This window comes from Mastomys coucha, unplaced genomic scaffold (genome assembly GCF_008632895.1).
Source record: "Mastomys coucha isolate ucsf_1 unplaced genomic scaffold, UCSF_Mcou_1 pScaffold23, whole genome shotgun sequence".
Lineage (NCBI taxonomy): Eukaryota > Metazoa > Chordata > Mammalia > Rodentia > Muridae > Mastomys > Mastomys coucha.
In genome coordinates, this window is record NW_022196906.1 from 26,233,994 (window position 1) to 26,259,058 (window position 25,065).

The following is a 25,065-nucleotide window of genomic DNA, read 5'->3' on the forward strand; positions in this document are numbered from 1 at the left end:
CCCCCCCCCCCCAACTTGACACCTCGCCTGGTTAAAGAAGATGGCTGGTTCAGGCCTCGTGTGCTCATCACTAGGAGTCTTTACTAGGGTTGCACGCATACATTCCATAGAGTTTCCATTGCACTAGGTTTCCAGCTCCCAATTCCATTTGCTTTTCCCAACATTCTCCTCTCTCATCTGATCCCTCCTGTTCCAACCCTATTCATTCACAGTCCATCTGTGAAATTTATTTATTTCCCCTCCCAGGGAGATCCTTACATCCTTCCTAAAGTCCTCCTTGTTACTTACTCTTTCTGGGTCCATGGACCATAGCATGATTATGTTTTAATTTATAGCTAATATCGACTTACAAGTAAGTACATACCATGTTTGTCTTTCTGGATCTGTGTTATCTCAGGATGATTTTTCCAGTTCCATCCATTTGCCTGCAAATTTTATGATGTCATTGTTTTTTAACAGCTGAGGAGTACTGCCACACATACTCGTCTACTCCAGTCGCATCCAAAATATTGGGGATAAAATCCTGGTTAAGGATAAGAGGCAATAAGGATCCAAAAGGAGTTCTGTGCCTCCTGGATATTCAGACAGTCGCTGGTATCCCCTAACTCAGACGTGTTCCAGATCAGTCTTTCCAATCGTCAACACACCCTCATAATTAGGCATAAAAGTACCCGAAGAAATGATTTGTAAATGGCTAAGATTGGGCATTGTTTCCTGGCCAACACAATGTTTCTAACCTATCCTGGTTTATTACCAGGCTTCCCATAACTTGTAATTTCTCTCAAGGAAACTGCCTTGCTAGAGCTAACAAGGGTCAGGCACATTCCTTAGGACAATAATAGTTTACAATAGCTAGAAATGTTTCACATACTAGAGAGTAATGAAGGGCTTCCCTTACTCAAGGGCATTAGCTAGGAGTGTCAGGTCAGACCCTCCTAGTCATTGCCTCCAGCAGAATCAGAGAATTAGCCTAGGAATACCAAAATGCCTCAACAGGGAGGGCTCCACTCCTTTTCACACCTGATGACCAAACCCCACTGACCTTGATGTGCGGTCACTTGTCTACGTGACCTTAGTCCTGCGCCTCTTGCTGTAACCCACCTGCCTATGTGACTCTTATAATTTGCCCTGCTTGCTGTATGGTATTTAAGCCTGAATCTCACTTTGCACAAATACATCCAGATTCAACAAACCCTTGTGTCGGCTCTGTTTGTCATTCTTTGCCTATGCCTTGTCTACCTGACTAGGACCCCGTTTCTCCCGTGGGTTGAGGTAGGTCCAGATCTGCCGGCCTGCGGCAGAGTACTCTTTTTTGTAAATTACCATATTTTCTTTATCCATTCTTCAATTGAAGAACATCTAGTTTCCAGTTTCTGACTATTATGAATAAAGCTGCTATGAACATAGTTGAGCAGGTGTTTTTGTGATAGGATGGGGTGTACTTCATGTATATGCCACGAGTGGTGTAGCTGGGTCTTGAGGTAGATCATTCCCGGTTTTCCTAGAGACTGCCATGTTGATTTCCAAAGTGGATGTACAGGTTTGCACTCCAACTAGCAGTGGAGGTGTGTTCCCCTGAATCCACATCCTTTCCAGAGTGAGCTGTTTTTGATCTTAGCCATTCTGACAGGTGTAAGGTGGAATCTCAAAGTCATTTTGATTTGCATATCTCTGATGACTAAGGATGTTGAACATTTCTTTAAGTATTTCTCGGCCATTCAAATATTCTTCTGCTGAGAATTCTGTGTTTAGAGCTGTATCCCATTTTTTTTTTTTAAAAATTGGATTATTTAATTTGTGATGTCTAATTTCTTGAGTTCTTTATATATTTTGGATATTAGCCTTCTGTCAGATGTGGGGTTGGTGAAAATCTTTCCTATTCTGTGGACTGCCATTTTGTCCTATTGGTGGTTTTCTTTGCTTTACAGAAGCTTTTCAGTTTCATGAGGTCCCATTTGTGTTCTGTTCAGGAAGCTGTCTCCTGTGCCAATGCATTTAAGGATATTCCCTACTCTCTTGTCTGTTGCATTCAGTGTATCTGTGTTTTTTTTTTTTTTTTTTTTTTTTTTTTTTTTTTGTTGTTGTTGTTGTTGAGGTCTTTGAGCCATGTGGACTTGAGTTTTTTTGCAAGGTTGTAGATATGGATTTATATGTATTCTACATACTGGCATCCAGTTAGACCAGCACCATTTATTGAAGATACTTTTTTCCATTGTATAATTTCTGATTTTTTAAATCAAAATTCAGATGTCCATAGCTGTGCAGATTTACCTCTGGGTCTTTGATTCAATTTTATTGAGTAACCTGTCTGTGTTTATGCTACCCCCATGTGGTTTTTATCAGTGCACCTCTGTGGTACAGCTTGAAGTCAGGCATGGTAATACATCCAGAAGTTCTTTTATTTTTTTTTATTAGATATTTCCTTTATTTACATGTAAATTTCTCCTTTCCCAGTTTCCCCTCCAAAAAACAAACAAACAAATAAAAACAACAAGAACAAACCCCTGTTGCCTTCCCCCTCCCCATGCCTGCCACCCCACCCTCTCCCACTTCTTGGCCCTGGCATTCCCCTACACTGGGGCACAGAACCTTCACAGGTCCTCTCCTCCTATTGACATCCAGAAGTTCTTGTATTGGTCCAGGATTGTTTTACCTATCCTTGATTTTTTTTTTTTCCATATGAAGCTGAATATTTTTTTTCAAGGTCTATAAAGAATTGTGTTGGAATTTTGATGGAGATTGCATTGAATCTGTAGATTGCTCTCAGTAGGATGGCCATATTTACTATGAGTATGGGACTTTTTTTTTCTTTCATCTTTTAATATCTTCTCCAATTTCCTTCTTCAAAGCCATGAAGATTTTATCATGTAGGTCTTTAACTTGCTTGGTTAGAGTTACCCCAAGATATTTTATATTATTTGTGGCTGTTGTGAAAGGTGTTGTTTCCCCATTTCTTTCTCAGCCTGTTTGTCATTTGTAAATAGGAATGCTACTGATTTTTTTGTGTCAATCTTGTATCTAGCAACTTCACTGAAGGTGTTTATCAGCTTTAATAGTTCCCTGATAGGATTTTTGGGGTTGCTTATGATATGATACTATCATATTATCTGCAAATAGTGATACATTGACTTCTTCCTTTCTTGTTTGTATCTCCTTATCTCCTTTAGTTGTCTTTTTTGCTCTAGCTAGAACTTCAAGTACTGTATTGAGAAGATATGGAGAGAAAGAGAGATGATAGACTTGTTTTGTTCCTGATTTTAGTGGAATTGCTTTGAGTTTCTCTCCATTTAATTTGATGTTAGCTATTGGCTTGCTGGAAATTTCCTTTATTATATTTAGGTGTATCCCTTGTAACCTGATCTCTCCAAGACTTTTATCACTAAGGGGTGTTGGATTTTGTCAAGGGCTTTTTCGGCATTTAATGAGATGATTATGTATGTTTTTTTCTTTCAGTTTATTTATATAGTAGATTCCATTGAAAATTTTTATATCTTGAGCCATCACTGCGTTTCTGGGATAAAGTCTACTAGATCATGATAGATAATCTTTTTGGTATGTTTGTTGATTCAGTTTGCAAGTATTTTATTGAGTATTTTTACATTAATGTTCATGAAGGAAATTGGCCTGTGATTTTTCTTTTCTTTGTGAATCTTTGTGTGGTTTGGACTTCAGGATGACTGGCCTCATAAGATGACTTTTATAGTGTTCTTTCTGTTTCTGTTTTGTGGAATAATTTGAGCAGCATTATTAGTATTCGGACTTCTTTGAAAGTCTAGTGGAATTCTGCACTAAAACCATCTGGCCTTGGAATTTTTTTGGCTAGAAGCCTTTTAATGAAAAGGCTTACTATTTAATTAATCCCCATTGGGTGACTTAAAGCCACTAGGACACAGGCACCCCCAGCACCCTCAATCTTCTCTTCAGCTCTTCTGCTGAAGAATTTGGCCTTCATGATGACAGGTTGCTTAGGGAGCTTTTGCCCAGAACTCTGTAGTAGCTTGACCGAACAACATCAATGATGGGAGCAGCTCCAGTCTTGTTTTTTGCTGCATTGACCCATATCTGCTCGATGACCAATATACACAATTCATCCAGGTTGACAGTTGGGCAGAAGCTCTGGTTCCTCTTTAAGTGGTGATGCCCTATGCCAACTTTTCCCAAAGTAACCTGGATGGCATCTGTTGAAATTGATGCTGTGGTGATGCATGCCCCCAGCATTCCTGGAGCCTCCTGGGCACTTGTGGTGCTTCCCTATTTAGCTGAGGCCATGGCTCACATGACCCTAGAGTTTGGAGGTCTTCCTCAGTCTGGATGGCATGGTGGCAGCAGAAAGGAAAGAGCTGGTTAGAGGATTTGAATGGATGTTTCTATTTTCTAGGGGGGCGGTTTTATATGACTATTTAAATTGTTTCTCTGATCTTGACTTAACTTTGGTAAATGCTATCTGTTGAGAAACTGGTCCATTTCTTCTAGGTCTTCTAATTTTATGATGTACAGGTTTTTGAAGTATGAACTAATGATTCTTTGGATTTCCTTGAAGTATCTTTCTTTTTGTTAATTTGGATAATCTCTCTCTGACCTTTAGTTAGTTTGGATAAGGGTTTGTCAGTTTTGTTGATTTTTCTCAAAGAAACAAATTTTTGTTTAATGATACTTTGTATTGATCTCTGTATTTCTGTTTTATTGATTTCAGTCCTGAGTTTGATTTTTTCCTGCTATTTACTCCTCTTGGCTATGTTTGCTTCTTTTTGTTGTAGAGGTTTCAGGTGTTCTGTTAAATTGCTAGTAAGAGATCTCTCCAGTCTCTTTATGAAGGCACTTAGTGCTAGGAATTTTTCTTAACCCTGCTTACATTGTATCCCATAAGTTTGGGTATGTTGCACATTCACTTTCATTAAATTCTAGAAAGTCTTTAATTTCTTTCTTTATTTCTACTTTGATCCTGAAGTAGTTCAGTAGGGAGTTGTTCAGTATCTATGACTTGGTAGGCTTTCTGTTGTGGATATCCAGATTTTATCCATGAAGTCTGATAGGATATAGGAGGTTAGTTCAACTTTTTTGTACTTGGTGAGACTTAATTTTTGATCAAGTATGTGGTCAGGTTTTGAGAATGTTTTGTGAGGTGCTTATTTCTATGTATGCGTGTGTGCTGACATGAATTTCTGTGCATAACATGCCCACAGGTGCACACAGAGGCCAGAAGGTATGGGGTTTCCTGAAAGTGGAGTTACAAGCAGTTCACAGCTGCCATGTGGGTGCTGGGAATTAAATTCCAGTCTTGTGGATGGGCAGTAGTAAGCACTCTAAATTGCTTAGCCATCTCTCCATCTCCAGACATTAATAAGCCTTATTAAAAGATACTTGGGGGCTGAAGAGATCGCTCAGTGGTTAAGAGCACTGATTGCTCTTCCAGAGGTCCTGAGTTCAATTCTTAGGAACCACATGGTGGCTCATAATCACCTGTAATTGGATTCGATGCCCTCTTCTGGTGTGTCTGAAGACAACAACAGTGTACTCATATAAATAAAGTAAATAAATCTTAAAAAAAATATATTTTAAAAAAGAGCATTTACTGCTTAAAAAGAACTAACTACATTTTCACTGAAACTAAAATTAATTCAGATTTATTAGTTTATTTTTTCTGAAGATTAAGTATAAGTATTACAGTAATCTCAAGGTTCTTTTGTGTCATGGTCACAGAGCAGACAGCTGGTTACAAGGGAATGCCTCCCTGTCTCAGAATATCTCCTGTACTCTGTTCCCATGCTTGACATTCCACTACAGACATGCATTGAATATCTCCGCTCAGCTCAGTCCATTGAGGAGACACTGTCACTACCACAGTGGGTTGACTATTAACATTTGGAGACCATCTGTGTGTGAACAAACCATGTGGGGAGATTGCCAGCCTTCCAGTTTAAACTTTGTGCAGCTTCTACAACATGGCGGTGTTATTATTCTATTTTATAGATGACTAATCGATTGCTCCCAGGTGCTAAGTAATTGAGCCAGGTTCTGTATTGAGAATAGTCCAGCCTATGATTTAGATTGTATTTCTTTCTTTTTATGAAACTTTTTTTTTTTCGAGACAGGGTTTCTCTGTGTAGCCCTGGCTGTCCTGGAACTCACTCTGTAGACCAGGCCTGCTTCTGCCTTCCAAGTGCTGGGATTAAAGGTGTGCACCACCACTGCCTGGCTCTTTTTATGAAATTTTATAATTGATAGCAACTGTCATTTTTCAGATTAACTTTCCTGTAATAAAAGAATACAATGAGTGTTTTCAAAAAGGATAGCAGATATTTCTTTTTTTTCTCAGGGAAAATTCTTGTCTAGAATTACTGATTTTTGTTATCACTGACTGGAAGTAATAATTTGTTAGTGATAATTAAGATAGGAAATTAGTAGCAAATTAAAATTGTTAGTATAATGAAGGATTTTACTTTGCTTTTTGCTTTGCTTTTTGTATTACAATATTATTAAACTAAAGCAGTCCAATTATTATTTTATTTATATTTCTCAGAAATAGGAAGATTATAAAGCCTTAAAATTCTTGTTTTATGTCTGCTCGACATATAAGGTCTTTAATTTAAGAATTTTGTCCAGTAAATTAGAACACATTTAGGTGATTTTCAAATTATGTTACATGCAGTTCTGATTTCAGAAATGAAAAACTGTGCAGGAAAGCTATCTTTTGTTTGCACAGGAAAATTTTTAAAAGACATTCAAAAGAAGTTGACAGTCATGAAATTAAGAGCTGATGAATCTATAGTAACATTATCAATGTCACCTAAGGCCCATAGTCTACAGAGGACTTTACTCTTTGGGCAGTCTGTAGGAAGGGCTTGAATAAAAATTAAATGGCACATATCCATCAGTTTAGTATTATAAAAATAATACTGATACTGCCCTAAAATTCATGTGCTCATTTGTACCTTCCTCTCAGAAACCCTTCACAACCACTGGCTTTTTAAATTGTCTCCATAGATATATCATCTCTAGAATGTCATAGTTGGATCTTCCTCACATATCCTCACTTGCCTTTAAAACGTCTCTGTATCCAGGGAGAGATATATCTTTATATTTGATATATTAACAATTCACATTGATTCTGGAAAATGCAAATATAAACATTTCAGTAAGTAAAACTTCTGTACATCTGATGGAAGCATTTTCTCACACAGAACGTGAATTAGTATTTAAATTTATGATATGATTTGGGGTTGGAGAGGCTTCAGTGGTAAACAGCATGGGTTGCTTTTCAGAGGACTGGAGTTAATTCAGTTCCCAGTACTCAGTACCCAGTGGTTCCTCTGTAACTTTAGTTCCAAGGAATCTGATACTTTCTTCTGGTTTCCATAGTACTAGACACTTATGTGGTGCATTGGCATAGATGCAGGCAAAACACCTGCACACATAAAACAAACAATTTTGAATGTAAAGAAGTTATGATTCATTGAATCTCATAAAGATAATTAGAAGGAATTTGCCTATATTGATTGAATATTGTCACTGCTGTGTGCGTGGGGAGCTTCTTTTGTATCTTCTGTGGCCTGAGTGCTGGTGTCTCTTCAGCACTGAACATGGCTCCTTTGTGTGCCTGCACTGACTGCGTTCTGTCCTCTCACTGTTGAAGGGTATCTCAGGTGCTTGCATGCTTGGAAGATTATGAGTAAAGTTGCTGTGAACAACCCTTGGAAGAATTTCTGTGGACACAAGTTTTCAGTTCACATGTGTAAACTCAAAAAGAATGAGGCTGCTTTTCATGACAAGAGTATGTTTAGCTTTATGGGGAAAATGTCAGCTTTTTCCCCCAAATTGATTGTTCTATTTTGTATCCTTCCCAGCAGCGGATGAGAATCCCTGCTGCTCCATGCCTTTCCTGTATTGGATATTGCTAGGGCTTTGGACTTGGGCCATCCCAATAAATGTCTTGTTTGAATTTTCAGTTCTGTAATGATGTAGGATGCTAAGCAATTCTCACATGCTTTTTATTATCTGTATCTTTTTTGGTGAGGTATCTGTTAAGTCTTTTTCCTACTGTTTAAATTAGGCTGTTCTTTTTCTGTTGTAGGAATTATTTGTATGTTTTGAATAACAAGCTTTTGTCTGGTTTTGCAAGAAAGCTCCTGGCTTTGCAGGTTGAGTTATGCATGGTCCTCTCTTTGGTTTCTGATCAGATTCTAGATACGTTGGTTGTATAATTTCTGCCTTAGGTATTTGGTAAAATTTTTTGAATTTATTAGTGTTCGATGATGTTTTTGAAACCTACTAATTATTGATTCAGCAGCTTAAATATCTATATTCCTACTCAAATTATGTTTTTCTTTGTGTGTGAGTTTGACAGATTCCCAGTTGCTCGTATTTTCCTTTTGTTGTCTTGTCATCTCTAGTGATGTGTTCCTAATTTATTTCTTATATTAGTGGTTTGTTTCCTTTCACCACATCTCCATTTCACTTAAAATGACTAGAGTCTCATCAGTTTTATTGATGTTTTTCAAAGAATTGTCTTTGTTTTACTAATTTCTCGATTTCAGTTATGTGCTCATAATGGCCAAGAGCAAACAATATATGGGCCCTATCTTTTTAAACCTACTATAGTGTGTTCAATGGTCTGAAAGCAAACGTGTGTTCACTATTCTCTTAAGCTTTGTACCCCCAGAATGTGCATTAAGTGTTTGGTGAATCTGAGAAACACATGTAATCTGCCTGTAAGTAGTCTGTGCGGCCATTTACATGCTGGTGACTGAGTCAGCTACTTGCTAGATCTTTCTACTGAGGATACATGTACTGTTAGAGTCTTCAACTGCAACAGACTGATCTGTTTTCACCTTGCATTTTTCCTTTTAATTTTATTTATTTATTTATTTATTTATTTATTTATTTATTTATGGTTTTTTGAGACAGGGTTTCTCTGTATAGCCCTGGATGTTCTGGAATTCACTGTGGAGACCAGGCTAGCCTTGAACTCAGAAATCCGCCCGTCTCTGCCTCCCAAGTGCTGGGATTAAAGGCGTGCGCCACCACCGCCCGGCTTTAATTTTATTTATTTTGTGTATGTTTTACCTGTGTGCACATATATAAGACAATATTTGTGATTTTGGAACTAGAGAATCAGACAGTTGTGAGCTGTCATGAGGATGCTGGGAATAGAATCCAGGCCCTCTGGAAAAGTAGCCAGTTCTTTCAACTGCTGAGCTATCTGTCCAACCCCTCCCCAGCATTTCTGTCAGTTAAAAAAAAGTGTGTGTGTGTGTGTGTGTGTGTGTGTGTTTAGGTATAGGTAAGTGTACAATGATTATTATACATTAGATTATATATCTCACACAATGGAATAGTATTCAGTCGTAAAAAAATCAAGATTATTTTTGTAGGGATTTTTATATTCATGGGTGCTTGGTATTGCTACACCAGAATGAACTTAAGTTGGCTGAGCAGTTACAAAGCCCAAAGTATGTTTTAAAGTTCTTTTAAAGATACAGTTTAGATATCTGCATTGGAAGACAACCCAAAGCTACCAGATTAACCATATTATCATAATTCCACTCTTAGTTTATAATTTTTACCATCAGTACTTACTACGTGTTCCTCCTGTCTAACTACAACTCTTCTGTCTTTCTTAGTACTTCTGCTTTCTTTCCAAACATCCATCTTCAGCTCTGTTAACTGCCATTCAGCTGTCAGTAGCATTCTGGTTACAAATGCCTTTTCTTTTAAGGTTGAATACTATTCCATTGTGTGTGTGTGTATAAGATAATGGAATGTCTAATGGTACATATCCACACATGGACACATATCCACACATTGGATATTCAGGTTATTTTCTTACCTTGGTCTTTAAACAAGAATATAGATTATTTCTTTGACATACTTAAGATATATGCCTTATATTGGGGTTGCTGGATTATATGATAATTTTTTTAAGTTGAGGAACTTCCATACTGTTTTCCATAATAACTGGACTAATTTATATTCCTACCAATAGCATGCAAAGATTTTCTTTCCTGTCTTCTGCAGCATTTTTCACCTTTAGCCTGCTTAGTATGATAAGCATTCTAACCTGAGTGGGGTGATGCCTCTTTGTGGATTTAATTTGCATCTCACTCACAATTGATGATACTGATAAAATTTTCATGTACCTGTTCTTTTGAACCATCTACTTTTGAAAATTGTTTATTTAGGGCTACTACCCATATAAACCAGATTATTATTATTACACTGCAATTAAGTTGAGTTCTTTGTCCCTTCTGAATTTAATACCTTATCAGAAATGTAGTGTAGTAGTTTTGATTTTGAATTTATTCTCTAGTCTTAGTCACAGAAGGTGTTGGTGATAATGTAGCAGGATTTCTAGTCCATGAAACTTGAACACTAAGGCTTTTTTTTTTATCAGGTAGCAGTTTATTTTGCCAGCTGGCTTCTAGCACATTGTTATCCAAACATCTAAGAGCCCTGGATGTTGAAGACTTTTTCCCCCCAACATTATGGCTACATACATTCTGATTAGATGCTACAAACTACTAGGCATTAATGAAACTGCTAGGCTGGGATGAGAGGGCAGGAAGAGGAAAGGGTGTACAGGAGAGAGGAGGTCATTTACCCTTCCCCACTGAGGGTAAGATACTCAACAGCCTGTCTACACATATGTGGACATGGACACTCCCAAATTGCTGCTCCTTCCTTTTTTTTTCTCTTTTGTGTTAGGATCCTTCTATTTCTTCTACCATACTAACTAATCAATAAATTAATTTCATTTTTCTTTGACGTTAGGACAGATTCTGTTGTTTAAAGTCATTTAGTGGTCCTTTCTGTAGGTTTAGAGTTGCATGCTATCTTAACACCTGGCAGTCATTTTCAGTGTGTAGCAGTAGACTTTAGAGAATACTAGGGAGAGGTTAAATGGAGAATTCCATCATCTAGTTAAAGTATTTATCTTTCATTATAATATAATTTACCAGAGTGTTTGGAGCAGAACTGATTATCATCTGTAAGTAAATAGAAACATCTTACTAGGAAATATAAAATTTCATAGATAAGATACCATTAGAGAATAAAGGCATGATTCTTAAGCATTTTGAAGAAAAGTGAATTTATTGGAACTTTGTTCTCCACTCATAGGGCAAGAGTTGGATTGTTAAAAGAAGTTATGAAGACTTTCGGGTACTCGACAAACATCTTCATCTCTGCATTTATGACCGTCGATTCTCCCAGCTTGCAGAGCTTCCCCGCTCTGACATCCTGAAGGACAGTCCTGAGGTAACCATTCATAACTCTGCAGAAGTAATAACACATATGAATTAGCTAAAGTTTTTGTCAGGGTGGAATATGAGAGCACCTAGGATCTTCCTGAGATTGCTTATTTCAGGAGAGAGACTTCCTATATGTACATAAATAGACAAATGTCAGAAGCCTCATGATGATGGTCATGCACATAGCCAATGTTATTATTGTATGTACTTTAAAGTGTTACTCATAATTTTTTATTCTAATTCTAATTCATCATTGACATGATAAAGAATTTCTTCCTTATCCTATTAAAGTTGTCTTATGTTTTATTATGTATGTATGTATGCACTAGCAGATCATTTTTCCAGGGAACGTGAAAATGTGAAAGCCAAAGAGATGAGAAGTGCGTGTTGCTAGTGCAGTCTGTGTTGGCCGCAGTGCTCCTGGGCTGGCTTTGATGTGGCCTGGGTCTGTGCACTTACTTTTCACTTTACGTCTAAAAACATGAAACATCTTTAACCACTCATATAAGGAAGAAATTCTTTATCATGTCAATAATAAAAATACAATTAGAATAAGAAGTTACGAGTAACATTTGGATGTGAATGAGATACATTTTATGGGAAAACAATATAGTCATAGCCCTTGCATCATAGCCCTTGCATAGGTGATTATAGAAATCTCTCACAGGAACACTGAGTAAATGGATCGCCTGTGGGCACCGGGGCCTCTCAAAGTAAGACTGTTTACTTCTGAGGGAGCGTCAGCTTGTGAAACAAGAGCATAGGTTTGTAAAATAAAATAATCAGATCTTGGAAATAAAATAGCACATACATTAATAATAGCAGACCTGAATAACTGGACTACTATATAAAGAGAGAGCTATAGAGAATTAGTGAGCTAGGATACCATGTCATAAGCATATAGCCCCTGAAAGGAATTTAAAAAGTTCTGAGAAAATGTTTGAAATTGTAGAAAATAGGTACAGAGCAGTCCTTACTCATAGGAGTTATAGGAGAAGACAGGGTGTAAGAGAATAATTTAAAATTAATATAATAAACTTAGAGCTAAATAAAGCAATGTTTTTTAGCTTCAAGGGTCCATTAAACTTTACCATACAAAGGTTTGTGTCTTACCATACAAAGGTTCGTGTCTTAGTCACTCTTCCATTTCTGTAATAGGATACCCTAAAGGAAGCAGCCTAAGAGAGACAGGGTTTACTTAGGCTTCCCCTTTCAGAGATATAGCTTGTCACGTCAAGGAGACACTGCAGCATGGCAGGTGGCGGGAGCAAGGTTCTGGCTGGTCACACTGCACAAAGAGGGTGAACAGGAAGTAGGTCTGGGGTATAAAGCCTCAAGGCCAGCCCCCAGTGGCCCACTTCACTAGGCAAGGCTCCACCTCCTGAAGGTTCCACAAGCTTTCCAGATAGCACCATCATCTGGGAGTCAAGTTTTAAAACACATGAGAATATGGTAGACAGTTAATATTCAAACCAACAACATTCTGCCCTTGGCCCAATAGTCGTCTCTCTATGGAAAATTCATTTGGTCTAAATTGAAAAGTCCCCATATCCTTTCACAGAACCAACATTTTTCAGATGCCCAGTTTATTTCCTGAGACTCATGGCATTCTCTTAATGAGATGCCCTGTAAACTGTAAAATCAAAATTCAAATTGACGTAATTCTAACAAATGATGTCACAGAGTAACATACCTATTTCACAGGGGAGGAATGGGACAGAACAAAGAAAGACTTGACCAGAGCAAGACTAAACTGCAGCAGAGAAAAATCCCAAATCCTGTAGTTCAATATGTAGGTAATGGGATCACCTTAGTTACAGAGGAGTTAGGCAGCCCTGCTCCTCCAGCTCTGCTGCCTACAGTAGGCATACCTTTTTTCCTAAGCTGGCTTTCTGCATCACGAAGGCATGTTTCTTAAATGGAGATCCCGTGGTTCTGGCTTCTCCGCATATATTGTATAGGATAGAATAAATACATAGCCTTTATTTTCCCTTTCCCCTTCCTCATATCCTCTAAAACATGTCCCTCTGTGTCTTCTTTTGGGGACTCACTATCCACTCAGTGCTGCCTATGTGTACTTGAGTGTGTGGCCATCCACTGAAACATTGGAGGCCTATCATTGACCACACCCTCCAAGCAGAATGATCCCTCACCCCACCACTAAATCTAAAAAATGCAACTGTTCTCAGTAAAGAGTGGGGCCTGGACATTGTGTACCCCACCTATGCTGGACTTTTGGGTAGTTTGATTTTGCCTGTGTCTTGTACAAGTAACCATAGCTAGTGTAGTGAGTGCAATGACCATTTCCTGTGGACAGTATTTCATAGCACTCCTCCTTGTCCTCTAGCATTAATACTCCATCTGTTTCCTCTTCCAAGCTTTTCTTTGAGCCTTCAACAGCATGGGGTAGGGGTACTTGATAAAGATGTCTCCCTTAGTGTTGAACAGTCTGACACATTTTCTTAACACTTAGACCACTGCCTGCATTGACTACTGCCCACTGGCCCTTACCCCTACCCCTAGGTTCTGTAATCAATGTCAAGAGCATTGCCACTCACCCACAGGTATTCATATACATATTTAGAAGACAAAATAGTCATAACATATTCTATCCAAGGGCTGGTGACTTTCTAAGCCATGTGTGGGCTTTTGACACAGGATTGTTCTACCACACATGAAATTCTCTCCTGTGGAGAGGACATCAAATTTAACCAAAAAGTGCTTAGTTATCCCATAACAGCTGTATCACTATTGAACTAATGGGCACCTGGCATGTTGGTATTGTTTCATGCAAAGACCAGCTCTGAGTAAGACCACTAATATCTTTTCTCCATTAATCTCACACACCACCTCAGGCCTGTGTAGCATTTTCCAGCACTATAAAAGTTAGCCAACAAGGAAGAGAGTTCCTGGTTGGTTTCAAATTGGGTTGTACACATCAGACCACAGTTTAGTAGCTTCTGCGAGCTGACTCTGGAGAAGCACTTCCTAGGTAGCTGCCTTCCATGATTAGAAAACTCCATTGGCATTTTGAGCTTAGATTCTTTGTTTTCTAATGAATTTGCATTTTCACAGTACCTTTGGTGAGTGGGATCTTGCCCTCAGGATACTTTCCTACCATACTTCAGAATAGGAAGTTTCTCTTTAAAGGGTGCTAAGTCCCTTATCAGTCATTCATACTGCCCTGTTTCATAGCTTTAAACCAGCTCACACAGCCTTCCTTGGGAAACCACATCTTGTAATATTTTTGCTCTTTCCTTATTACTATCTGACATTGTAGATCTGAATGAGATCAGTGAACAAGAATCACAACATAGCCTTAAAGTTGGCTTGCCTTGATATTTCCTCTGCCTATAAGAAGAGGCTGATGTTTTTGAAGTCAGCCTTGGGTTCTTGAGACAGAGGCAGAACACATCTGGACCCTATGCAGGATTATTATCTGAATGGCTTCTAGTCCAGTTCTCATAGACTCCTCTCAGAAACCTCTTGGGCTGGGCTTTCATTTTACATTTTTTTCTCTTTATACTGACCTTCCAAATTCCTACCAGAATGGCTGGTTCCACTCTGCTTGTGGCATTTTAGGTCTTTCCTACCCCAAACTTGCAAACTCTTCCTCCACATTGCTCTTAGAAACCAGTTCCAAAGGCTTAAAAACAAAACAAATACCTAGAAGATCAAATTAAGCACAGCAAGAACTCCACGTTTGGTTCAGATTTGTGACTCTGTTCTTTTTCCTGACCAAAACTACAGCAGCAGTATCAACAACACACAAACAACACCACCACCACACATGCACGCACAACCCTCCAGGCCAACCAGCCAAACAACAACAAAAAAAACCCTAAAAGCCTAACATTAACAAACCCCAACTTATGGAGAAAGGAAATATTGTGGCTTCCACTTCCAGAGTTTCAGTTCACCGTGGCAGGAAGTACAAGGCCTCGGGAGGAAAGCACAGTGTCAGCAACGGGAGCTTGTTCCTTCATTGCCTTTGAACTCAGGACAGAGAGCCACGGGAGCTTGTTCTTCATTGCCTTTGAACTCAGGACAGAGCATGGGGAGGCTCTGAAGACTTGGTTCTATGTCATCATTCCTGCTCATATTGTCATATTATACTGTGGTGTAGGATCACAGGAATACGCCCCACTTCTGTACAGCTCTATGTGTGGAGATTACAGCCAAAAGCAGTAAAGAGAAGCACAGGGAAATTTTGGGAGGAAAGCCACAGATGTATCTTTTAATAAACACGTTTTGTATTTTCAGTACAAAAGTACAAATGAAAGTCCTAAAATTAGAAGCTGTAGAATATGGCCTTTGATGATGAGGTGTTAAAAGCTAAAAATCCCACATTAGGCAGTAGCTGAATTCCTCTGGAAAAAGTACCATCATTTCAAAGGTCATCTTCTGTACCTTCAGTGATGAGCTCTCTAGAGCTGTTATTTTTTGGTGTTTGAGTTAGGGTCTCACTTTGCAGTTCTGGCTAACCTCACAGAGATCCTCCTGTCCCTGCCTCCCGAGTGTTGGGATTAAAGGTGGCTGCTACTATGCCTCCCCAATGTAATTATTAAATGCCTAAGGATCTGTAGGGTTTTTTTTTTTTTCCCTCTTAGAAATAACCACTCAGGGTGAGACTTTGTAAAGCAGAGTTGCTCTTCCCTCTGGTTATGGTGAGTCTCTTTTTTCAGTCAGTTACTCAGATGCTTACGGCTTACCTGTCACGCCTTTCAACTATCGCTGGCAACAAGATCAACTGCGGGCCTGCCCTTACCTGGATGGAGGTATCTGATCAGCTCTAATAAAATCTTATTCTAAAATTATTCGCTTAAGGAATTTATTAGTAGTTTGATTGAAGATGAGTTTCACAAATAAAGAAACAAAGAATATACTCATATTCCAGGAGGATTAATAACTGATATTTTTAATTTTAATCTGAATGTGTATGCGTGTTTTACCTGCATGCATGTCTGTGTGCGCTTTATGTGTCCCAAATGGCCAGAAGAGGGCTTCAGATGCCCTGGACCTGAAGTTCCACAAGGTATGAGCCACCCTGCGGTTCTGGGAATCAGTTCTTATAAGAGCAGCCACTACTCTTAAATGCTGAGTCATCTCTCCAGAGTGATATCTGATATTTTGATAGTAAATCTTTCTCTTTAATTTTCAAAAATAATTTTATCATCTTTTATAAATCTGGAGGCCTGTTATCTTGTTATACAATACTATGGTAATGTATACAGTTAGTAAGCTATTTGTTTTTTTCATTTGTTTAATAATTGAAAATAATTTTTTTTAGTTATTTATGAACAAATAAAACCCTTTTAGAGGTGCCAATTTAAGAATACCTGAGGATATTTATTGTTAATTTGTATATGTAGAATTATATATATTCTTTCCTCCCAATAAAAATTGAGACACTACCAGGAGGGTAAGAGAAACCAGGCTTACATGCACTAGGACTTGGCCATTATTGCTTGAGTGATCTTAGAAAAGTAATTTAACTTCTCTTAAATTACATATACTTTCTCCAGGTTGGATCATTACCTTTAGGTAAAGGTAATGATAGTACATTTTGGGATTATGAGAGTTAAATGAAATCATATGCATTATATGCAAAGCACGCTTACTGCCCTATATTAGCTACCTAACAAGTGTTAGGATTTTAAAGGGGTTTACTACATTTTGGGGGTAGGACATACATGTGTGGACGTTAGAATAGACAACTTTTAGAAGTTGCTTCTCTCCTTTCACCAGGTGGGTGCAAAGGGATCAGGTTTACCTCATCAGACTTGTTATGGTATGTTTACCTGCTGAGCTGTCTTGCTGACCCCCAAAATGACAGTTTTTTAAAAAAGACTTTTGGGGCTTACCATCTCTCTAAATTGAGTTTTTATTAGTGAATAGACAAATCCGTGTCTTTGAACATTCCATGGTGCTTGATTTTTTTTTTTTTAATTGTAGATTGACAATAAGGGAAACCATCTTCTAGTTCATGAGGAGTCATCCATCAACACTCCTGCTGTCGGTGCTGCCCATGTCATCAAGCGCTACACTGCTCGGGCCCCTGATGAGCTGACCTTAGAGGTAAGGAGCTAGGCAGGCTTCATTGTTCTCTGGCCCTTGCTACCTGTATAGCCTATCTCTGACTGATTTAATAATTCACTTTATTAAAAAAATAAAAGCACGAAAGGGTAATGGAGGATGATTATGATCAGAGGACATGGTATACATGTACAAAAATACAATGAAACCCAATAGTTTGTGCAGCAAACATGTGCTAATAAAAATTGAAAAAAGAAGTAGAATGTCTAAATCAAAGTGTTTATCATAGGGATGGATGCAAAGTTTGAGCTTGCTGAGGGCTGAAGCATGTCCGTCTGGTTTTCATGTTTATTCTCTGCATTTATGGAAGTTCTCAGTACAGTCAGTAACCAGTAAATGTATGTTGATTGAGCAAATAAAAGAATAACAATGCAGCAATTTTATAACATAAAATGAGGACTGTTCTCAAACCAAGCAGTTAGGCTTTACATAGAAAATGTAAATATTAAAACATTCCATGGCTCTTATCAAACATGACTTTGAAGAATGAGTATTTGAGACTTGAGAAATTAGTGTAAACATAAAAAGACAGATATCTGAACATGAATTGGAAATGAGTGTAAACATAAAACGACAGATGTCTGCACATGGACTATAGTAGTAATCGTAATAGTAATAGCAGTGCCTACTCAGACACAGCCTTGTCATCACAGCCATCGGCATTTTCCTTTTTTTCTTTTGACTCTTACCTTGGAATTTTTCTGTACTGAAAAGTTAAAAATTGTCATTAAATAAATCTCTGTTAAGACATCTAATTTTAATATCAGCCATTGTGGCTCATGCTTTTCGTCCCAGCTTTTGGGAAACAGGCAGGCAGGTCTCTTAGAGTTTGAGGCTAGCCTATCTATGTAGTGAATTCCAGGACATTTAGGACTACTTAGTTATACCTTCTCCACTGATAGATAGATAGATAGATAGATAGATAGATAGATAGATATTAATGTTGAAATGCTTCATTATAAAGTATCAAATCATTAAACATTTAAAAACATAGGAAAATAAAAAAATCATAGTTTCATCATTTCAGTACTTAATTTCTTTTTAAGCTTAATATTTTAAAAATATATTTATTTATTTTAAGGATTCTGAGAATTTCACACGTGTCTACATATTGATCCAACTCATTTCTTCCCTTCACCTCCTCTGTAGTCCTCCCCAGCACTCCTCATCTCTGATGCCATGTTCTCCTCTGCAGTACCTGGTTAGGTCCAGTTACTGCTGTCCATATGTGCATTTTTCTTTGAGTAAAGAATATAGGCTTTATTAGATATGTAATTGAAAAGCTCTGTGTTTATGATTTTGTTCATTTGTACAAACTTACACACATGCCCTTTACAATGGAGAATCTGATCTTTTAGCAGAGTGTAAGTATCATCTGCTGATGTGGAGTCATCCTGCTTTAACATTACTATGCACTCATCCCAAGCTTCTTCCACTGGGGAGAAATCAGACATGTTAGGTCTCCATGTTGGGTTTGTATGTACATGATAATCAGTATTAGTAAATCTACTATTGCGAGTATGTGCATTTAATGCTGTCTTTTCGAAATGACTTTGATCTTTGATTGTGACAGCAGAAACAATATTCAAAAGCTCCTTAAGGGATATCTTAGTAAAATGACTCAGAAATGCATCGAATTAGGTAATGCAAGCATCCTGGCTTTGCCATCCATCTAGGATTAGAGAGTATGTTGTTTACCACATGATTTCATGGCTGTCCGTTTCTACCAGCATCACAAAAGGACATCACACAAAGTTTATACTGATTGCCTGTTCTTTGTACCATGGTAAAACAAAACCATCATAAATTGGAAATGTGTTCTAGCAGGAGTGGTGGTGATGGAGTGATACCTGACTTTAAAAATGTGCTATATTGGAGCTGGAGAACTGTCATGGTGGTTACAAATACTTGTTGCTATTGCAAGGACCCAGATTCAGTTCCTAGAACCCATATGATGGTTCACAACCATCGATAGTTCCAGTTCCAGGGGATTCGTTGTCTTCTTCTGATCTCTGCAGGTACCAGATGCGTACACAGTTTGCATGTGTGTATACACACACACACACACACACACACACACACACACACACACATTTACTCATATGCCGAAGAATAAATATGTCTTTTAAAACATATTGTGCTAAAATCTGTTTTTTCTAAGTTTCCATGTCTGTTAGTTGGATCGATTTTGTCCTATTTAACTTTCAGTAGAATATCCTTTAGTAAAAGGTTAGACTATTAAAATTATTTTTAAAAGTCAGTATGTTTTCCTAAAATTTATTAAAGCATAAAATAGTACTTTTCTCTTTTATATAATACATATAATAATTATAGATATAACAATTGGCTTAAAATTTATCACAAAAAATGTTTTACTTAAAAATTTGATTCTTGTAGGTGGGAGACATCGTTTCTGTTATTGACATGCCTCCCAAAGTATTAAGTACATGGTGGAGAGGCAAGCATGGATTTCAGGTAAGTAACAAAAACACTGGATGTGAGAGATTTTAAAGACCTTCTCTGTGTGTTCCTGTAGTGTAGCTGTTCACAAGCTATGCCAGGAGACATTGTCAGAAGTCTGGTTTGCAGTGGTGGGAAGATGTGGGTGATGGCAGCGTTAGCCTTGACTCCTGCATCTAGCAGTACTGTGCTGGCTTCCCCCTCTGCCTTCCCTTTCATTCCTGAGCTGGCTAGAGCCAGAATTGGGGCATTCTTGGGCCTGAGGACCAGTTTCCAAGTGGTCAGAGATGAGGATTTGCCTTGCTTCTAGTAGTTTTAAATAATGATTCACATATGTTTTCCATTACAATTTTCTCAGTTTCATATTTTTCTATAACAATGAGTATTACAGTGTATAATAACTCAGTAACAGTTGATGACAGAAGAGTAGAGTCAGAAGCTGTCTCCTTTAACTTTCCATGTATGCTTCAGGACTTTGAGACGTGACAGTGACGTCTTTTAGTAGTAGTCCATAGCTCTAATCACTTGACCACTTTATCACAATAGCATCCAAAGACCTTACACTCATATTTATTTGACCTTATCTAATCTTTTAAAACTACTGAAAGTAGCCTCTGAAAATGTCTTAGAATTATATTTTTCATCTGCACCATGTGGGTTTTAGGTTTTTTGTTATCTTTTGTTTTTGCAAGGATCTTGTTACTGGTAGCTGTGGCTCTGTGAAACTTAAAAATATTGTATAAAGTGTATATTACAGTTAGAGATTTGTTAGCTATGTGAAAATTGTTTATTAGCTTTTTATGAAATGTGCATATTTAAAAGATTTGTACAGTTAAAACAGTGCAGCATGGCAGTTGACTGTGAGTTCTGTCTGGTGCTAGTCTGTTTGGCTCTTGGTCTGTGCTATCTTGGGGATTGTTTTTGATGCTGTGTCTTCTCAAATGGAGACTGCAAGACTGTATTTTACCTCATAGATTTGTCCAGAATGTTAACTACGTGAGTGCTTATTATATCAGAATTAGTGTATATGCTGTTTTGCTCAATAAGTACTAATACTAATGTTGAAATTTAGATGTCTTTATTTGGAATTTTTAGCTTTCTCATTTTCTTTGGAGCACAGACGGCAATTAAATTTCTTAAGTTCAAAAAGCAGTCCCTGTCATGACGCTGCACAGCTTGTGTGTGTAATCAGTTTTCTTTCTTCTAGTTTCTTCAGTGCTCTGAGTAATAAATGCTTTTGATGGAATATCAAACTGGGCAGGAGTTAATTCTTGTCCCAGTGAGATGGCTTAGGAGGTAAGGCATTTACTGCCAAGCTTATCAGCCTGAGTTCAGTCCCTGGGATGCACACAGTGAAGGAGAGAATCAGCTCCCAAAAGTTAACCACCCGTTATGGTTTGACATGCATTCATATGTGTGTGTGTGTGTGTGGTGGTGGTGGTGGGGCTAAAAAAAGAACTGACCAAAACCAAATTGGCTTTAAAATGAACCCTAGTTTGGTCTTGGAATTACTGTCAGCTTTCTTCTATATAGCTTAGGTATGCTTCTTTTGGATTTGCGTTTCATATTAAAGTCAGAAATTCTGCTTATAGTAGTTCTCACATTCCCTTTCAACATCTCGATTATAAGATTGTAATAATAGTGCCAACTTCTCCTCATTTAAATAGCAAATACTTGTTGAGTAGTGAATGCATATACTACTTTCCTAATTCTTTTAACAAGATCAACACAGATTAGTTTTTAGACTAATTTTTTTAAAAGTTAGTATAAGAGACTGGTTATTCAGTAGTCAAAAGAATTGGTTCAGTAGTTAAGAAGAGCACATACTGCTCTTATAGAGACCCAAGTTCAGTTCCCATCAGTTTGTGGCTCATTAGGTCACCTGTAATTCTAGCTATAGAGGGTCTAGTGCCCTTTTCTGGACTTTGTGGCCACCTATATTCACACATTCAAATATAGCCTGTCTTTTTTTTTTTTCTTTTTTTGGTTTTTCGAGATAGGGTTTCTCTCTGTAGCCCCGGCTGTCCTGGTACTCACTCTGTAGACCAGGCTGGCCTCGAACTTGGAAATCCGCCTGCCTCTGCCTCCCAAGTGCTAGGATTAAAGGCGTGCGCCACCACCGCCCGGCTTAGCCTGTCTTATATGCATATTTTTAATATGTTTATAAAATGTATACAAAATTAGTGTACATTAAACTAGTTTAAAACTAGAAAATTAACTCATCAGTATGTATTATTCAAGATAAAATTATCTATCTATCTATCTATCTATCTATCTATCTATTTATTAATCTATTATCTATCTATTAGGCAGAATTTCTCTACATAGGAAATTAGCCTTGTCTGGGGCTCACTCACTATGTAGACTAGGGCTGGCCTCGAACTCATAAAGATCCACCTGCTTCTTCATCCCAAGTGCTGAGATTAAAAGCATGTGCCACTGTGCTCAGTAAAAATTAAAAATACTTAATGCAAGGAGATTTGTATTTGTCAATAAAATTCTGTTCATGTGGATTTGTTATTTTCCTTGGCTTCAGGAAAGCGACTGAGTCTGTAGGTAACATTGGAATCTCCTCTAAGAACAACAGTTGATGAGATACCTATAAAACCAAGAACAAATCTTCAAATGTCACTGTCAAAACTTTTTTAAAAAGAAGTTCAGTATTTTAAGAACAGGCTCCACTCAGCTCATTATTTCTTGCTGTTCCCACACCAGTCATTTGTAAGAGTGCATGTGGCCAATTGCATGGAGAAGTGAGTGGGAAACGTGTTGGACATCTTTGAGGGAAGTGTTACTTAGCATTTCATATGCAGCTTTTTTAATTAACATGTCTTCCAGGTAGTCTTTACCTCCCACTGTCGTGGAGAAAAGATGACTTTTATGAGTTTCAAGCTCAAGTTTATATATGCCATTGCCCGAAGAGCACCAAGTATGGTTTCTAGATTTATGCTCCACTTGTATAAACTTTCAACTTTACTTTTTATGCTCTAGAAAGAAACAACTTTTCTTTTCAACCAGCAAGGAATGCAGGAAAGGCCAGCCAGCAGCATCCTGGGGTGTGTACCACTCACTGGTGCCAGCCAGCAGCATCCTGGGGTGTGTACCATTCACTGGTGCATTGCTTTTTAGCTGAGTGCTGATGTTTATGTAAGATTAATAATGCATTGTGTGCTGAGGAAGGTTCTTTCAGCCAAGCTCTTTCTTCCTACTCTTGTTAGATAGTGCTGAGTCCTGAGATGTGGGAGCCTCAGCATAGTTAGCAACTATTCCAGGTTACTAGTGGGCCATATTTCATATAGTTACGTGCATTGTAGCTAAACCTACCCAAATTTTGTAATCTTTAAAATTGTTTAATAGCTTAAAGATATTAAAGGAATGGATTCCTTATAAGAATACTTTGATGTTACCCTTTGTAAAAAGTCAATATTCAGAGTTTTAAATTTGTCTAATGTAAATTATGTTGAAGGTCCTATTATTTCATACATTCTGGTATAGATAGATGATAAAAATTCAGAAGTTAAACAGGAGAGAGAGAGAAAAAGAGAGAGAGAGACAGAGAGAGAGAGAGAGACAGAGAGAGAGACAGAGAGGGAGACAGAGAGGGAGACAGAGAGAGGGAAAGAGAGAGGGAGAGGGAGAGACAGAGTGTGTGTGTGTGTGTGTGTGCATGTGTGTCTGTCTGTCTGTCTTTCTGTCAATCTATCATTCTATTATTAACATGGCTACTTCTAAGTTTCACTCAGTGCTTTATTTATATATTATATACTGTGTTTGTTTTCTAGGGCTATCATATCAAAATACTACAGACTGGGTGGCTTAAATACCAGAAATGTATTTTCACAAGTATCTGGAAATTAGAAGCTTGTGACTAAAGGAACTATCAGATTTGGTTTCTTCCAAGGTCTGTCTCCTTGGCTTGCAGATGGTTTTCATCTTACTTTATCCTCACATGGCACTTCCTCTGAGTGTGTGGGTTTCTGTGTCCTAATTGCTTTTTAAAAAAATAAAGATAAAGATTGGGATCTGCCCGTTTGAGCTCATTTACCATAATCACACCAATAAAAGCTATTTCTAAATGAAGACACATTCTAAGATAGTATTCTACATAAAAATTTGGGATTATTACAATAAGAGACAACTGGTCCCAAATGGAGAAATAGGTTCACTTTCAGAATGGTCAAAGGTATATCTCATACACATGTTTAATAGAGTAGGGTCTTCCGTAAGTTCCCAGGGCAAAGGCAATCAGAGCTTTGGATGTTGGCCACGCCTCATAAGAGATTGATGTCCTTATGAAGAACTCCTTGGAAAGACTGCTGGGGAGGTATCCTGTCTCACTTCTGCTGTTAGGTGCATCTGAGAAAGGCCTGTATCAGTCGCACACACTAACATCAGGCCCTCCTTACTGTGGCAGAAGTCATTGTGACACTGGGCACCGTGCTCCAAGGCACAGAAGACAGAAACAGGCTTAGTGCCCTCTTCAGTGTTCCTTGTGAAGAAGAGTTACAGACTCAGCTAGTTCTCTGGAGACCTTGAAGGGATTCCTGAAGCAATGCTCAGGTGAAGTCTTTGTCAGAGGAAATGGACAGACTGGCTATACACGAACAGTACATCTCTGTCAGCCTGTGGTGACAGGCTGCCTCTGCACATGGATTCTCTTAACACTAGAGAAGGGATTACATAGGAAATGAAGGGTGTGGCATGGCTTGACTTAGCATGACTGTGACTTGGGTCTTCATGGGAATCTTGGTTACCATGTGCATGACTTTGAAGAGGGGCAGAGAGGAACAAGGCCATAGTCTGCCACTTCCTAGTCTGAAGACAGATTCTGCTAGGATAGCATCCTCTGAACACTGCTGGGACCTCTCTGAAATGTCCACACTTGAAGTTCTGCTCAGCTTGATGAAACTTTTTTTTTTAGTCAAGGACCCACTTATGTCTTGTCTCCTTTCTGACCACATGGTATGACAGCATTGATCTCCACAGGTAGCTCTTTCCTTGTAATGACTGTGAACTAGCTGTGTAACTGCCATGTGGTGAAATTGTTTTATTTTCATTTATAAAAATAATTAGACTTGATTTTTAATAAAGAGTTAGATGTTAGGCTAAAGTGAGCAAGTAGTTCAGTTTTACAGAATTATTTACCCCATAACTTTCCTGTTATTTATTGTGTTTACAGTGAACTGACTATGTGGCAAGCACAGACCTTTGCCAACCCTCAGCTATTGGAAGAATCCACCTGCAACACACAACAAGCATTCTT

General features: G+C 38.1%; 1 protein-coding gene across 3 annotated transcripts in view; it reads left to right on the forward strand.

Moving 5' to 3' along the window:
• The window catches only part of Arhgap32 (Rho GTPase activating protein 32), a 234,202-nt gene that overhangs the window by 143,036 nt on the left and 66,101 nt on the right, over positions 1–25,065 (forward strand). For all 3 annotated transcript variants that reach the window (XM_031343500.1, XM_031343498.1, XM_031343499.1), the window contains 4 exons: positions 11,116–11,253; positions 15,932–16,024; positions 17,202–17,324; positions 19,740–19,817. In XM_031343500.1, coding sequence (XP_031199360.1) covers positions 11,116–11,253; positions 15,932–16,024; positions 17,202–17,324; positions 19,740–19,817 — 432 coding nt within the window. The remainder of the gene's footprint in view (positions 1–11,115; positions 11,254–15,931; positions 16,025–17,201; positions 17,325–19,739; positions 19,818–25,065) is intronic.